Below are 18,024 nucleotides of genomic sequence, written 5' to 3' on the forward strand. Positions count from 1 at the left end.
AGAGTGCCTTTGTGCTTGCTGCTCGTCAAGTGGTGCAACAGTAAAAGCCACGGTCAAGCATCGTTGGTGTTCCATCGGGCCACTTTTGCTCGGGACACCTGGTTTACCCCGGTCGGGACACTTGTCATCAACTTCTTTTCTTGCAGCAGTTTCAAAAGCTGTGCTTGTGACGCGTTCTGTGCGTGTGCCTTTAGGAAGATTCAATTTGTGAGCTAAGCCACTGTTGGAAAAGAGCACTTCTTTTCGGTATCGCATGTTTGTCATGGCCCATCACAGCTGGTGGGCACTTCTTAGCAGATTTTATTTTTGTATGCTTTCTTGCTGCGTTTATCAACAACCTCCTGTTGAGGATGTTGTTTGTAAGAGTCTATATCCAAACGCCTTTGTAGTCTCATTGGACATTCTTCTTCCTTCATTGCAGTAGTAGAATGCGGCGGAGAAAAAAAGAAGAAAATGGTTCCAACAAGCCAGTAAGCATAGTTTGTGTCTTCTGAAAAGCAGAGGAAGTCGAGCACGGAGCACAGGAGAAACTCATTGCACCTTGTTTTTCCTGCACAGGATGGGAGCAATGCAGATAGCAGCAAATCAAGGGAAGAAGCTGAAGCTCCAAAATTTGATCTGGAGGAAGCTGCTTTTCCACCACTGCCTGGCTTTCTGGTGGGTTTTTCCTGCAGTGTGCATGTGATGTGCAGTTTTATGATGCTTATGTGTTATTGATTTGTGGTATCCCAGCAAGCTCAGCAAAACGACAGTAGTGCCTGCTTTCATTTTATGGATAGTTACGTATAGCATGGTTAAGGGGTAAGATTGCACAAGCTCTGTTTCTTCTCATCATAGTGAACAGTGTTTCTTTATCAGATTTTATTTCTTATCTCTCTCTCTGCATGGGATGTAAAGCTGTTTGTTGTCCTGTACTACATGCAGGAAGAGGAATCGTTGGGCCAGGGAGCTGTGTCAACGGACGATGGCTGTCCGGCTCTAACGACACCCGCTCTGGCGACAGCCAACAGCAGGCTCTCCGACATTGTCCGTGGTGCCACTTCAGGTCGTACGCTAAGCAACAGCACCGTCAGTTCAAGCTTGACTGCTGCGGCACCTGCTTCGGCACAAACCACAAATGCAGCTTCTTCTGTGAAGCCCCCAACGCGCGACTGCAAGACACAGACAGCAGAATCTGCTCTGAGTCCCACCGCAGCTGCTGGGAACACTAACCCTGCATCTACTCTCGTCACCAAGGACAGTGCCACCCTGACCAATGGCAGCGATTTCCCAGCGACCATGCTGACTCCACCCGCATCTCCTGTGTCCCCAAACACTGCCACGTGAGTGCCTGTGCTTTATTGGCCCTTACTTCTCTGCGACCGCTGCGGTGGTTCAGTGGTCATGACACTCGGCTGCTGACCCAAAAGACGCGGATTCAGTCCCAGCTGTGGCGGTCGAATTCGACGGAGGCAAAATTCCAGAGGTCCGTCTACTGTGCGATGTCAGTGCACGTTAAAAAGAACCCCAGGCGGACGAAATTTCCGAAGCCCTTCGCTACAGCGTCCCTCATAGCCAGAGTCACTTTGGGAAGTTAAACCCCCATAACCCAAACTTTACTTCTCTGCAACCTCACACTAGTGCTGCTTAGTTGAGTGCTTGACGGAATCCCGTCTTTTCTGCTACTAGTCCTGCTTCTGAGAATTGCCATAGTCAGCTGCTGAGCAGCATGTTTTGCTTACTGAGCTGCGAATAATGATAGTTGAACTGTGTTCAAAGTTTTCATTAGACCACATGTGGGTGGTATTTGACATGACATCTGAACTCATTTTTGTTGGAATACAACACAGGGGAATGGGGGGAGAGGATTCTGTTCCAGAAAGCAACAACCGATTGTGGAAGGTGTACAAAAATTTTCCACAGCAAAAAATTTATCATCATGCATTAACCAGAAAAGAATGCCAGCTGGCACCTGATATCAGAACTTAAAAGATTGAGCTAAAGGATAAAAAGCAGCAGTATGAGGAACTTTCTCCTTTGTGGGTGCACTATGTCGGTGTACTTATAAACTGGAATTGGAAACTTCCATTCCTCTATGAGAGAAAACGCCATGGTGGCTCGGTGGTTATAGCACTCGGCTGGTGATCCGAAAGTCACAGGTTAAATTTCGATGGAGGCGAAATTCTAGAGGCCCATGTACTGTGCGGTGTTAGTGCACCCCAGGTGGTCAAAATTTCCGAACCCCTTCACTGCGGCGTCGCTCATAGCCTGAGTCGCTTTGGGACGTTAAACCCCCATAAACCATAAACCTGAACCAAAGCGTTTGTCTGTGGGATGATGAAATCAGCAACAGCCTGCACCTGGTAAAGCCGATCCTTGGCAAACGGAAGTCATATCAATACCAAGAACACCAAGAAAGTCATCTAGTGACCTTCGCATTGGACATACGCATCTTACACATAACTTCATGCTCATGAAACAGTGCTGCCGCGGTGGCTCAGTGGTTATAATGCTAGGCTGCTGACCTGAAAGACGTGGGTTTGATCCCAGCCACGGTAGTTGCATTTCAATGGAGGTGAAATGCTAGAGGCCCATGTACTGTGCGATGTCAGTTCAGTTGAAGAATTCAAGGTGGTCGAAATTCCCGGAGCCCTTCACTACAGCATCCCTTATAGCCCGAGTCTCTCTGGGATGTTAAACCCCTATAAAACCTTTTTAAAGAAATGACCAACACGGATGTTCGGATTCAGAACTGATCAACAAGTCGAGACGCTGCACTGTCTGCACTGGAGTGAAAAACTTGACCTCACTGATATTTTGAGAGAGTCAAGTTCAAATTAATCAAGGTGTAGTTATTTGTGCTCCCTAGCTGCTCCAGAATGCACATTTTATTTATACATAGTGCAGGCCATGAAGCCCGAGCAGTAGTGGGATACAGAGACAAAATGTTACACTTTTAAACTGCAAATCAAAATGCAAGCAAAACAAAATACGAGTAGCAGGGAATCACTGGTAATACAGCGCATAAAACTATACATGGTCACTTATAATGTCAAGAGATTGTACACAATGAACTGGCAAGCTGCTGCATAGTTGTTTCGAAATGTATATTTTTTTGCTCTGAGAGCTGCTGCAAAACCTAAATTGGTTCCCACCCTTGTAACTCAGCTGGCAGATTTTGACCGAACAGCCCGATTCGCATTCATGTGTTGCTACCACAAAGTACTTTTCACAGACCTAGTGCTGCTGTTCTTTATTGCTGTGGCTGTGTGGTCTGTGTAACTAAATAAGCCACTGGTCACCTGTTGTTTGCAGGCGCGAAGGTGCTTCTCAGGAGGCGGAGGCCCCTGGCAGGGTCCATAGCCCAGCACCAGCCGAAGAGGCAGCTGCTGCTGCTCCTCCTGCTGCAAATTCAACTGCGGCTGCTGCTGGCCCAGCTGCTACGACGGCGCCTACAGCAACACCACAGCCTGTTGCCAATTCTGTGAGTGCTCTTAGTGGCATATATTGTGGAGGCTGTGCTTGTCATTCCTTACGTACAGTGCAGTTCACTTATAACTATATTGAGAAAATCAGATGGTTATAACTGATTATCGTTAAATCATTCTGTGAGTGCGCTTAGGGCCGTATATTGTAGAGGCTGTGCTTGTCATTCCTTATGTACCTCAGGGATGTTAGCTTGGCGGTGTGCCAATATAACATGCTGGCACCAATAACATCACTGTGCCAGCAGTAACATCTAGGAGCCCAAGTCGCGGCCCTTGTTTTGATCTGACGGGCGGCAAGCTGTGCCGCTGCACGGAACGAAGGACTCTGCAGTCGGTGGCGCTTCCCACCTTGGCTTCGAATCCGTTTTACCTTATGGCGCTTTCACACACTAGCGATTCGGGCTTTTCATACGTGCAGTCACGGTTTGCCAGCAAATGCAATGCTGTGGTAGCTTTTGGGCGCCGCTACTTTATAATTTTAGATCTCTAAGGATCGAAAAATGTCTTCCTAGTATTTACAAACAACCTGATTTAACTAATTCATGGTTGCTCTTCTGTTTGTTAAATCGAGTTTTAACTGTGTAGTCTGAGACATACAAACACTAGTGTCCTCACTGCTTTCAGGGGTCACTGTTTTCTTGCAGTGTCATTGAAGATGGCTCTATACTGATTTTAATCAAAGGCCTCGGTTAAAACCTCACCATGTCATCAACGTCTGAAAGGAGGCAGGAAGGTTTTTCATCGCTAACGATGACTATGAATCATTGTTGCTGCTTCGCCTGTTGTCATATTTTCACTGCACAGTTGATTGCTATACAGTCAGGTCATCTAGCTAATTATGTGCTGCTAACCGGGCAGAATTCTTTTCCGGTGTCCTTCGGCGGTTCAAAGCTGTCTAGTTTATTGCATGTGAGGAGAGTGAACACTGCGGAGGGTGTACAAAAGTTTGTTTTTACCATTGATTAATAACAGGAATGCCTATATTCATTTGGTCTTCATTTCCTTATCTGCTCCTACCTAAATAATGTCCGCAGTGCCAGAAGAGCAAAGTTCGTTCATTACTGCAGTGATGCGATTGCCGCGCCAGTTATGCCAAACTGCTCCAAACGGCAAAGCTTGCTGCATGCTGCTACGTTATGACAAATTACGAGTACAGTAATCTGCACCAAGCCTGTGCCAAAACTCTGTATTTCCTTACAAAGTTTTCTGGTGCCGCATATTAGCTATACCTTTGTTTTAAGCAGCACCTAGCGGTAACGCAGATTTGCAGAGAATTCTTCAATCAGTCATTAGTATATATGCAAGGGCGGGCTAGCTGGGCGCCTTGTCCCCTCGCGTAATGAAAACAGAAGTGAAGTAGGCCTGCAGCACACAGGAATTTGCTCTAGTCATCCCATAGCTTGGCAGGTACACCAGAAATGCATGTGGCACAAATATTTACAAATTGTGGCAGTGTTGACTTCCACGTCCTTGCTCAACCGAAGTGGAGAAACTGCACGCTACCGCGAAATTCTCAGTGGGCGTCGATTTTAGGGTTCGCTTTGTTGCCCTATCACAAAAAAGTAGATAGTCGGATAATTTTTTTCACTGACGTCAAGCGCTCTCCTGGCTGCTCAGTTCACGTTTTCCAGCGCATGTTCAACGGAATACAACTTTGTTTTTGCATCGTGGCTTCTTCTCCTCGCAGGTGGTGTCATTCTGAGTAAGAGCGCACGGCGCGTGCGAGGCCATAAGGATGCAATGCTTAAATCAAAACTTCCAAGAATATGAATGGACTGGATGAGGTGGCGGCACGCATTGAATTCGTGCCACCGCGGCATTCAGGCTGATGGTTGCGAGATGATGGAATCCTAGCCGCATAATAACATATTTAAAATACAGTGTCAGCATAGCACGATCCGCATTCCACTGCCGTGAACTGCACTCGCAGCGATCTATCTGCGCATTGGATAGATTAATGGCTCTGAGGAGCGCACTTCCGCCACTGCATCGCCATAATTGGGTTCTTGTGGAAGCAGATCACTGTAGCTGCTTGCGCTGCGCTATATAATAACTTGATTGTTTTTCTTTTACTCAGATTTTCTTTTCAATCATAGTAACTAGGAACGGCAAAGATTGCACGTAGCACCGCATCATTTTTTTGTCGTAGATAAGTTGCACCAACGCAAAACCTAAAAAAAAAAACTCCTTTTACACTGGAAAATGCAGTATGTTCCTGCACCTATTGGCAGTTTTGGCTGTTCCAAAGTGACTTCGGCCAATCACATCACTGTTAATGACTTTGCAGGTACATATGTTGTGCACTATTTTTCAATACTGAAATTTCGCTACATAAAATTCATCTCCTAGCATGTTAAGAATCCACTAAAACATAAGCTGCGGATAGCTCACAGGAAAAATATATTTGTGATTAAAGTGTTATGCGCATATTGCTTATGTTGCGAGCTTGCGCGCAGCCTCAGCACGACTATTGTGCCAGTCACCTCATGGGTGACTAGGACAATGCACCGATCTTGTGTTTTGGTTTTGCTGTCATCATCATCATCATCTTGTGACATGACAACACGTTCTGCCACTGCTGCCACCTCGTGGCCGGCGGCAGCGGCCTTGCGCCCCTCTCCTTACTGTCCTCTTTTCCTTGTCCATGCTGGCGAAAGCGAGAGAAGTGTCCTCTAATCGCCAACCAATGAAATGAAATCAGGCCCATCCCGCTGCTTGTGGTTTCTGCTGTGACCGCAAGTGTGTCTTTTTGCACTCATGATTAGCATCTGAGTGAGAAGGGCGACAGGCTTCACAGCTGACAGGCGTGCCACCGACACTGACCCTTTCAGTGCCTTTACCGAGCTTCGGGCATCTGCAAGCGCAGTATACGCGACGCACTGCTTTCGAGCACAGGCAGTGTGCCGCATTCAGCGCCAGTTTAGGGCGAGATAGCAAGAGCCGTGCGCTGGCCTGGCAGACTGCCTAGGCTGTGCAGAAGCTTATGCCAGCCTCACCCATACTAGCCCAGGTGGCTTGGCTGGCAGCGCATTCACCACTCGTCATATTTGCGATTGCTTATGAGCTCTGTTTGTGAAAGCTGGGCGGTGCCCACATTACGTTCGCGCTTTGGCACACGCTGTGCTGAACCACTTATGCCCGCTATACAGTTGAATCCCTGCACAACGAATGCCGCTTCAACAAAATTTTCGCCACAACGAAGTATTTTTCATTTCCCGCAAAATGTGTCCGAAGTCATCACTCACAGTGTCCGAAGACTCTGCGAGTGATGACTGAACGTAGAGTAAATGCCACTCATTCCCTGACTGGTGTGTTTTTATTGTTTTTTTTTTAATTTTTTACGCACAACACGCACATGGGCCGCACCCTGAAAACTGCCCCTGGAATCTAGAAAAAAAATGCGGCCCTTACACGTGTTTATGCAATAATTTCTGAGTATATTAAAACAGAATGGACTTCCACAAATTTAACTAAATTATTTAGGCTAGGGCTTGATAAGGTGCGAGTCAGGAAGCCTAAAGAGAAGACGGAACATTCCAAGCAAAGGGTGGAACCAGGAGCTGAAGTAGACAGAAAATGGGATACCTTAATAAGCTGCAGACGGGAAGCATTTTATTTGATCAATGAGAAAATTAGAAGGAAGGGGTCCCAATGGCTGTCAAAAATAAATAGAAAAAGAAAAGCAGCTAATAAATTATGGAGAAGTTTGAACTCCATGAGTCACAAGTCAAGGTATTCGGCTGGAAGGGGATGAGGCAATGGAACACATAGCAACAGTGATGACAGAAAATTTTAAAAAACAAACATGTTGCATGCACTTTACCGGAGGAGGATAGCCCAGTAACTGCAGTGGTTTCACTTGGGCAAAGAGAGTGGGAAAAGGCAGAGAAGAAGGTTCCTAGTAGCATGCTGACAGGAAAGGATGGCATTCCAATTATGTTAATAAAGAAATTTGACCCAAAATCTAAGCAAACTTTAAAAGAGGTAGTGATCAAAATGATTATTGATGGCGGGGAAACCGCCAGTGAACGGAGACTAAGCAGAATGAGCATGATATATAAGGAAAGGAGGACAAGGCTGACATAAACAACTACTATCCCATAAAAGTGCACGGGCAGGGACAATTTATTTTGCATTCTTTTTAGTCCCACAATAATTTTTGTCTTATAGAAGTGACGTCAGTGGTTTACAGGGTGGTGATACAGATTATAAAGGACAGACTGCAGGCTTGGGTGGAGAACAAGGGGGTGCTAGGGGAGCTATAAAACTGGTTGCAGAAACGAAGGTGGTTAGATGACAATCAGTTTTCCCCGACGCAGTGTACTGAAATTGCAGAAAAAGAACACAGGCCCCTATAGCTAACATTTCTGGATATCAAGGAAGCCTATGACAGTGTAATTAAGGGTGGACTTATGAGACATACTCGGCACATTAGATGCAGAAGACGAAATAACTAATCTTTTAAGCGATTTCTGTAACAGTAACAGAGTGCTTATAAAATGGTGAAAGAATGTATCAGAGCCCATAGATATACAGGGGGGATTAGGCAAGGGTGTCCTCTCTCACCTTTGTTGTTCATGTTGTACCTACAAGTATAAGAGGCCAAACTAGAGAGGAGCAGACTTGGCTTCAATCTTTCTTTTTTCAAGAAGGAGAATGGATTACCAGGAGTCATTACCAGGACTGATGTATGCAGATGATATACAGTCGTGCCCCGTTAATACAACCCCCATTAATATGGGAGAATCAAGCTTTTCAAAGTACTTGCGCCTCGTTGATATGGAAAATCGCTGTCTGGACAAAGCACTAGATGAAAATGCACGGAGCTCATTGAGATCCATGTATTTTTGTCCCATTAATATAGACAATGATGAAAACAAAATCCCGATTTTAACTACCAGATGTTCCGCTCCTTATAATTTGAGTGCATAACACCAGCGAAAGGCAGTGCAAATGTGCAAATGCCATAGTATTGGCTTTTTTGTGTATGTGTGGTTTCATGAACAAAGTTGAATCCCGGCACAACGAATGCCGCTTCAACGAAATTTTCGCCGCAATGAAGTATTTTTCATTCCCCGCGAAATCCCCATAGGAGTTATATTAAAATTTCCTCGAAAACGAATTACTTTGTGAGCATGCATTCGCTTCCAATTTTTCGCGAGCCTTCACCGGTCAGTGGCACGCCTTTCTTCAAAAGTTGGGTGCTGTACGAGATTATTCTTTGCTAAAGCAGTGGCTTGGAGCAGCTAAATAATGCTCGGAATGTATGTTTATTACATTTTCTTGTATTCTTTATTGAAAAATTTGGTTGGGAGACGTTTATTCGTCATCGGGAAGCAGCGAGGGGACTTGTTGGCGCCGTGCGAAGGCCACCGGCCGTACGAGGGCCAAAGACGAATCCAAATTTAATCACCAGCCTCCCCTCCCCGCCTTCTCCGCAGCCCTTGCAGCAATTTTCTCGTGTGTCGGTGTGTGTTGATCGTCGATCTCTCGCTGCAGTCTGATCTCGTCGATCGCCTCTGCCATGTCGCCGCCAACGAAGAAGCGAAAGTTTATTTCGCTAGAAGAACAGGATAGAATTATCGCCGAAGTGGAAAGCGGGAAGAAGGCAATTATTGCCGCAGATTTTGGCATCGGGCCAAATTCACTATTGACGATTTTGAAGAATAAGGACAGCATTAGGAAGGCACTTTCATCAGGCAATTCAGCGCAGCACAAGACAGTGACGCAACCAACTTATGAAGAGCTCGACAAGGCTGTCTATGCTTGGTTCGTCGATACACGAGCAACTAACATGCCCCTGAGCGGTAAAATTGTACAGCAGAAGGCCCTACATTATGCTTGTTTGTTAGGGCTGAACGACTTTAAGGCAAGCATAGGATGGCTGAATCGCTTTAAAGAAAGGCATAACATCGTCGGCAAGGTTTTGTGCGGTGAATCGGCATCTGCGGACGTTGACGGCGCATCAGCATGGGCGGCAGACAACATGACTGACATAATGAGCAGTTACGCTCCGTCTGATATTTATAACGCAGACGAAATGGGCCTCTTCTATGAGGTGCTACCAGCGAAAACGCTTGATTTTAAAGGGCAGCGTTGCCACGGAGGCAAACATAGCAAGAAACGAGTGACTCTGCTGCTGTGCACAAATGTGGATGGGTCTGACAAACGCCCCCCCGTTAGTTATTGGCAAAAGTGCAATACTGCGCTGCTTCAAGGGGAACACTAGCCTACCTGTCAAGTATGTGGCAAGCAGCCGGCCGTGGCTGACCCGTGCCATTTTTGCTGACTGGGTGGTGGCACTTGACCGCAACATGAGCAGACAAAATCGAAAGGTTTGTTTGCTCTTGGACAATTGTTCAGCGCACCGCATTGACGACGTCAAGCTGTCAAGTGTGGAGCTGAAGTTCTTCCCGCCGAACTGTACCTCAGTCATTCAACCCCTGGACCAAGGCATCATCCGGAGCATGAAGTCTTCCTACCGGGAGAGGTTGATCCAGCGGCTTCTCCTGAACACCGACACTGGTAGGGAGACGAAAGTCGTGATCTTTTCATGGCTTTAGAAATGATGGCGGCGGCATGGAGAGCAACACGGTGCAGCGTGATCTGCAACTGCTTCAAGCACGCCGGCTTTGTCAACAGCAAGGCGACCAGCACGACTGCAGCCGCGGAAAGTGTACCATTGTCATCGACTCCGGGGATTGACGTTACTTGGAAATCGCTCCAGGAAGCTGGAAACGTCGCTGCTGACATAGCGCTGGACGATTTCCTCGACGCTGACGTGGAAGTGATTGTCCACGAGGAACGAAGCGATGAAGACATCATCAAAAGTGTTCGCGAGTCGGAAGAGCCGTCCGATTGTGAAGACGACTCCGCTCAAGATTTACCTGCCCCGGCAGCCTCATCGCAGATACTGGATGCCTTTGACGTTATTAGAAAATTCCTTGGCACAGACGATGACGACGTTGCGATGTCGCTGTTAACATAGTGTGAGAGTAGCGTGACGCTGCTGCTGGCAGTGAAACACAAGCAGGCTAAGCTCACAGATTTCTGGCAATAAAACTATGTTTTGCTGGAGTTATTGCCTTGCATTTTTGGTTAATTACTCAACAGCGAAATTTCTCGCGCGTCCCGTCGATTTCGTTGTAGCGGAATTCAACTGTGCAATTTTTCCTCGAGTTTGTTTCCAGCTAGCACTGAAATTTTGTTGCATGGAAATTGGTGCAACATTTCCTTTGTTATATTTGTTATATTGAGGCTAAAAGCGCATGGTGGTGTTAGGACACGAAGTTATGAAAACTGGAGTACTTCGTTACATTGAAGTTCATTATGTCAAGATATTAACTGTACAAAACGGGGATACTTGTCAGTCCAGCAGCTGTGTGCCCCTTGTCCTCTCGGAAATGGCGATCCTATGGGCAGTTTGCATGCAGAAAGAAACAGTGTTCCCTTCTCCACAAAGCAAATGCCACTTGGTGATGCCGGTGCACTGTAGCAGATGACACACTGGAGAGCCACTCTTACTGCGCTTGTACAGTATTGCTCAAGGCACTTGCGAAGAGGCACTCTATGCAGCGTCGATAGTATATTGCCGTGTTCCAGCTGGAAGTGGCTGACCATGTGCACAGTTGGTGATGTAGCTGGTGGTGGGCCAAGTTGATGCCAAGCAACATGCTGATGCAGTGCTCCCCTTGACAGGTACAACAGAAGGCAGCGGCTGCTGCAGAAGAAGGTGGCCGCAAGCTCACCTACTCGGAGGTGGCGGCCATGGCGAAGAGCCGGGCAGCTGTGCAGGCCACACCCGAGCAGCCCAAGGAGGCTATCAAGCCGGGTGTCCGAAACTCAGGTAGGCACACCATGCACCCTCTTCTCGTCTGTGCAATAGATGCTTCTAGCTTAGCACATATTGCTACTGCTTCCTGCGCACCGCACGCTGCCAGTGTGCATGCACTCATTGGTCCAGACGTGGCAGGTGTGCACACTGATGGCGTGCAGTAAGCAGTAGCCATACGCTCTACTCTACAAGTCTCTAAAAAGTGTGCACCTGTAAGACACTGTTAAACATAACTGTGCTGGCAGGTATGCTGTGCTTCGTTCGGGAGGAGAGCCAACTTCATACAAAATTGCTGAAAGCAAATGTGGCACCGAAGTTGATCAGCTAGCACAGGTATTGGGGGAAGTGGAATCATAGCAGTTGGCACACTACAGATGTACTCACTTTCTTTGTGGGGTTACCAGCGACTGATTCGAAGTGACACTTCGCCCACATAATGCGGGTTCAGGCTAGAGCATGCTGAGGGGCGCAGCCAGTGTTCACTGCGTGCCTGGGCTCTCGCCCTGAAGGAAGGAAATGAAGGTGGTTATTTGACAGTGCAAGTGTCTATTATATTACACAGCAAGCTGCATTACAGAACACTGCACTAATCTCCACACCTCAGTACAACCCCATAGCCTAGCTTCAGCAACCGGAAGCAGGCCCTCGGCACCGTGCATACAGAGCAAGGACTACACATGCATGGCAGCACAGCTAAGGACGATCGCGGGCCGCACGGCCAACTAAAGGTTACATCGCGCACGACAGAACACGAAAAGATGGGTAATGCGCAGAGCTCATCCAAACAACACAGGTCGCACGTCGATGGCTCTTCGCACGTCTCCGCTGGCAGTGGCCGGCGGCAATGGTCGGACCTCTCTTGGAGACAGGGCCACTTGTTGTTGCCATGCCTTCTGTTCGAAAACTATCGTTGCTTGTTCTTAACGCGTGCACCAGCAGAACCGATAGTCAAGCACTCGTCTCAGCGCCATGTGAAACTTGGCGGCACTGTTGAAGACGTGATAGCGAAAGCACAAGGGAAAGCAAGTCAGTGAGGCTAGCGAAGTCTCATTTGCATAGCTGCAAAAAAAAAAAAATATGGCTTAAGTCGCGTGGTTTTCTGTTCAGTCAGCCCCACACCCAGCTTCCGGTGTGAGACTGGTGATAATGACAGCTGTCAACAGTAATACATGCCATGAATCGAGCACCTCGGTAGCATTTTCGGCGCCGTTAATCCGGGGCAAGTTTGTAATAACAAGGTGCCTTTACTATGGCTGACCAAATAAATTATCGACAATATTTTGAAATTCATAGCTGTGAAATATTTTCATATTGAATATATAGGCATTCTGGCGAGAGTCACAGTTATGAGATTTTCAGGGCACATGTATTTTTGCGCGTTGATTCTAAATATGTCATTTAATTTCATGTAAAACAATTTCTTGAGCACTTACTTTTGAAGAAAATTTGCTGCGGGAAACTCGCAGAAATGCATGCCATTGGGTTCTCTTGATACCAAGGAATGCAATAAGGGTAAAATTATCATCCTGGCTATCATAGAACTTTAGTTATAGGGTACTGAAGCTGCCCAGTCAAGGACAAGACCCTCCTTCATCCAACCGTTCTCATGGCATCTCACGATGACATTCTTTGGCAGCTCCTCACCTTTCGGCATTGTTTTGCGGTTGAACACGCCCAAGGGCGGGAGCTTGTGGCGGTCTGCTGTGCACGATAGCATGACCGTAACCCCGCGCCTTCTCGTTGCTGGTAGACTGGACGCAAACTTGTTTGGAACCCTTCTTGTGCACAGTGAGGGGTGATGGCATGTCCAGTTAAACCGGCGTTTGGTCCGTGTTGCCTATTTGCCCTAGTTGAAAGTTCTTGGACTTGCGCAACGAAATAATGTAGCGCTGAAAAGCCACCAGCAGCTCTTCAAACGATTCGGGCAGTTGTTGGGAAATCGACATTGCCGGCGTAACGAAAACCCAGCACGGCACATGTAGCGGTAGATACAGTGCTTGTTCGCGTTGAAGGAGGTGCTTGGAATACCTTTTTCTCTGGCAAGCTCCCCAGCTTTTACCTGCATGAGCTCCATGCTCACAGCTAGATGTGCGGCTCGCTGTTCTCTTATGAACTCCGTCAGGGTGAGTCAATTTCTGGGTATGACCCATTCTTCGGGTCGTGAAAGCTTCTTCGCGTTCCGCTGCACGCAAAAAGTGCTTCCTTCTGTCGTCTCCATCCGCAGATGCTTCGCTCGGTGACGCCGAACTGCCTCCCGGCCGCACTGTTGCCGATGTTCTCGGCAACTAAAATAGCCGTTCTCTTGAAAGCAGCCGAATACTGTTTTCGTGACCCTGACATCGGGCTCCTCCATGGCAGAAAAAAAAAACAACCTTCCCTTCGGGAAGCGTGGTTTATGCGTCAGTGTGTATGCTATCAGGAAGGCCATGCTATCACGGGTAACGAAGCCAAGCCGTAGCCACGCGGCAATAACGAAACCAAAACTTTGAGCAAAAATGAAATTTTGTTCGGATCGGCAAATAATACGAGGCAGAAATTTGAGGCGCTAATAATAGCCTCATACTATATGCGGGTTTTTACGGTACACACTTTTCTTTGCATTTCTGAAGCAACAACTTCAGAACCCTATAACTTAAGTTCTTTGATAGGTAGGAAGGCAGTTTTACCCTTATTGCATTCCTTGGTGTCTGGCATACATTTCAGCAAGTTTCCCGCTGGAAATTTTTTTTTAAAGCTCTTCTCAAAATACATGCATAAATATTACATAAGTGCTCAAGGAATTGTTTTACATGAAATTAAGTGGCATATTTAGAATCTGCACACAAAAATTTTAGAATCTGCACACAAAAATTCATATTCCCTGAAGATTTCTTAACTGTGACTACATTAATATTTTCTTTTTTCAAGACCAGGCTGCCTTTTCAATTTGAGGTTTGTAGTAATGAGATTTCACTGTAAAAAAAGTAGAAAGGGACGTATTTGCTCCTTTTCCGCGGTAGCTGTGTGCCCACAGTCATTGCAGGTTGACATTGTCCCCGACTTGCGCAAGTGCTGTGCCTTTGTCCTTTGATTGTATGTGATGCATGACGCGAGCAAACTGCGTGTGTATGTGCACACCAGGAGCCACGAATTCCGTCTGTACTATGCAGGTCACGGCCAGCGGGCCGAGCAGGCACCAGCGGGGCAGCCCCAGAGGGTCCCCCCCGGCAGGCGGATGGAGCCGCGTGCCCACTCGCGCGACCGTCGCTCTGTGGTAGCTGGCTCCCACAGGCACCGCAGCCCTCCTAGTGAAGACGCCCACTAGAGCTCTTTGCAAGATGTGGCCGCGACAACACTCATCCCCGTCGTGAGGTGCCGAGGACATCTCCTTTTGCCAAACTGGCCCCAGCGGGAGGTGGCCCCAGAGGGGTTGTGTGATGTGTTTGTGACAGCAGTATTTGTTGATTTTTATGACTTCCTTCGTTTGCATCACGCGCACGCCCCTTCTCCTGTCCACCTTCCTGGTTGGCCTGATGCCAGAACATTGCTCCTCATTGTGAGACCTGGTATGTCCGGAAGGGAGGGGCACCTTGTTCCTGTTGCAAGCTTTGCCAGTGGTCTGCCGGAGCCGTGGGCACCACCGGGCTTTTTTCCCCCAAGAGGGTTTGGGAAGCGGCCTTGCTTGCTGGCCAATATGCAAGGGTGGCAGGTGACAGACCACCTTCCACCCACCTGACAGGCTCTGCGAACACCACCACCACCACGAAAACAACATACGTGTTACTACAAGACTTGACACGTGCTCGGCGAGGGCCAAGCAGCAGAGGACTGTGCTGTTTGGGGCTGGCTGATTCTCATGGGGGATGGATTGGGGAAATGCCCAGGGCAGGGCTACTGCAGTGACAACATAACACTGGCACTTTCTAAAAACCTGCCTGCCCTTTTGAGGCATTTTTTGTTTTCCTATATATATATGTGTTGTTTTTTTTTTCCTGGGTGATCGCAGAAGAGACCCACAATGGTGGCAATTAGTCCATCGGTGTCCTCCAGCACTGTCCTTGTAGGAGTGTTACTACATTCGAAACAAAGGAGTGGATAGCTTTTTCTTGATTTTTTCTTTATATATTATTGTCTTTGTTATAATCGCTGAAAGCCAATTGTTACGAACAACATCCAGGGGCACCTAGTTGTTCCAAGCTAGTGCACGGCTGTGCCTGGGTGGCACTTACGGCAAGGAATGCCCACCAAATGTGCATCACATGCTTCCCATTTGTTTTTCTGGCGGTCTTCCGTCTCTGTGTGAGCTTGTCCATGAGAGATGATCATCTTTGTCAGCTGTGTTTCCTGACGCGAGGTTTCCCTGTTTTGACCTTTTTGTAAAACTCTTTGCTCCCAACTTCTCTGTAACATAGTGTTGCTACAGCTGGTGTCGCAGTGCATATTGTCTCTCGCATCAGTGCCCCTGGTTTCAGAGTTCTGCATGTGTGTGTCGCAAGCTTGTGGCGCCATGCTGTTGCCAGTGTCGCAGGCATCTTGCTTTTGCAGGCATTGATGCACACTTCCTCGAGCATGGCACACAGGCTGTCTCTTGGAAAGGAGGTGGAAAAAAAATGCCTGCTATGTAGGTTTCTCATTTTGCTACAGCTTCCTATTGAAAATTGCATAAGTAACACATCTCGAGACCAGGGTGTGAGCATGACTGGTGCTGAGAGAAAGTGTGCAGTGCAATTCTCAGAATGACTGGTATTTGCTATGTCTGCAGTGTGTTTGGGGAACACATTATTGGACTGGACGTGAGATGTATTGCACTTTCTGGGTCTGCCCTAGTCTGGGGGCTTGTGCTCCTGGTATGGTGGGTGGGACCTCTGTTTCTCTATTATTTGTTTGCTTGCCTTCCTGCTATGAATTCTCTCTCCCCACCCTTATTAATGTTGCAAGGAGGTCCACAAAACAGGTTTATGCAAGTGCACCATGATTCATTTTTAATTGTGTCGAGCTTTAGTGTGCAGAGTGTAGCAGCAGGTGCCTTGCTGCTGCCTACAATTCCTTCAGCAGGTTTTATTTTCCTTCCCTCTCTCCCATGTTCCCAATGTGTTTGGTGCCCTTTGAATTTGAAGTTTGGATGGTCTTTCCATATATGTGTTTTTTTTTCTATCCTAATCTGGGAGAAGGTGTTTTTGAAGTTTGAAAGGGCCTAGTCAGGACAGAGTTTGGGAAAGGCAGAAGACAGCCATTAGGGCCTTTTTTTTTTTGTCCCCTCATTCTTTTTTTTTTTTTCACTTGTGACACAAAGGCAAGAATGCATCTTATGGCTAATGGCTCTAAAGACAAATGTTTATGTTTGACTGGCCTCCTTTGAAGCCTGAGCAGGAGGATGGCAAATCATGAAAAGGATGTTCAGAGTTTGTACATAGTGGCTTTTCCTTTTTTTTTTCTCCCCCTTTCTGACATTAAGTGAAAGAGGGAATGGGGCCAGTGTGCTCGCTGATCGAAAGGGGAGGGGGGTGGTCAATGCGAGTAGCTGCACTTGTGCAGTGTAGGCGCGCTGCAAGGGAGGCCGAGATTTTCAGGCGCTTAACTACTTCTGTTGTCTGCAGAGGGATTGAGGGAGAGAGCTTGGCAGCGTGTTATATTGAGGATATATTTTTGCGACGACTGCACTGGGCGTTCAAGAGACCTCTCTCTCTCTCAGCGCATTTTTTGTCAGTCCAAGTGCCTTAAGTTTTTTCTCGGAACCTCCCCAAGCCGTCTCCTGCCCCTGTGTCGATGATTTCGTTGTTTCTTCCGCGTCATTTCATGCCTGTGTCATGGAAGCTTCTTGTATGTGCCTCCCCCTCTCTGGCTCCCAATTTTTGTTTCACAGGTTTTTGTGCCCAAAACTATGTTTTTGCAGCAGCATATACTCTGCCTTTCCCTTATTATCCAATATTTTGGTAACCTGCAAAGTATGATTTGGATTGCTGGGTGTATAAATTAATAAATGCAAGCACTAGGTCTACTTGGGTGTACTGTTTTAAGGGCCTGGCTTCGAAAACTGCTGCCTGCCTGTGCAGGGTTCTATGCATTACGCTGTACAACTGTGCAAAGCTGCCTTTTTGTTCAACCTGTGCACTGATAGAGGGGCACTGAGGACAAATTGAAGTTGCCCTTGATTAAGTCAGTTGCCACTTTCTAATGACAAAGGGGCTGTTTTCACACACGAAAACAAAGCAATTTGTGTGAGTCAGAAAGCAACCAAAAATGAAGGCTGGCATCACCGTCACCACTGGCTGTTTCCACAAGTATGCTGCAGTGACCTCAGGTGAGATTTTTTGTTGAATAGGACAGAAAATGGGGGATTCCACATTTGAGTGTTAAGGTCATTTTTGTATCACCACCGCCAGTGCTTTTCTGTTGCAAGAGCAGCACTGGTACTGAACAATGAAGTGCAGAAAATGTATGAGTTAACCGGAGTGATGTGAAATTGTATTCAACTAAATTTCTTTGCATTGAAATTGTGTGGTGCTGCTGAAGAAACACGAGAGTCGCAGGAGGCCAAGGTGTTCACTTTCACTAATAGAAACTGATGTTGTCCTCGGTGTCCCATTTAAGGTTAGCCTTGTAAAATGTGCATCCAGCATGGCAGCTAAGAGCTACAATGGCAATTGCATTAGAAATCCACCGTGCTTGAAAGCACAGATGTTCTAAATAGAATACAGTGCTACCTTGTACGTTCAAACTCCAAGATGACAGAAAATGTGTTCA

At 47.1% G+C, this 18,024-nt stretch overlaps 1 protein-coding gene across 4 annotated transcripts in view; it reads left to right on the forward strand.

The window, feature by feature from the left end:
• Larp4B (La-related protein 4B) overlaps positions 1–17,278 on the forward strand; it is an 80,925-nt gene extending 63,647 nt beyond the window's left edge. For all 4 annotated transcript variants that reach the window (XM_077659548.1, XM_077659550.1, XM_077659549.1 and 1 more), the window contains 6 exons: positions 422–470; positions 559–657; positions 925–1,322; positions 3,295–3,463; positions 11,166–11,313; positions 14,451–17,278. In XM_077659548.1, the coding sequence (XP_077515674.1) occupies positions 422–470; positions 559–657; positions 925–1,322; positions 3,295–3,463; positions 11,166–11,313; positions 14,451–14,605 (1,018 nt within the window). In that variant the 3' untranslated portion in view covers positions 14,606–17,278. The remainder of the gene's footprint in view (positions 1–421; positions 471–558; positions 658–924; positions 1,323–3,294; positions 3,464–11,165; positions 11,314–14,450) is intronic.
• The last annotated feature ends 746 nt before the right edge of the window (positions 17,279–18,024 follow it).

The sequence above is a fragment of the Amblyomma americanum genome, chromosome 3, assembly GCF_052857255.1.
Source record: "Amblyomma americanum isolate KBUSLIRL-KWMA chromosome 3, ASM5285725v1, whole genome shotgun sequence".
NCBI classification, from domain to species: Eukaryota; Metazoa; Arthropoda; class Arachnida; order Ixodida; family Ixodidae; genus Amblyomma; species Amblyomma americanum.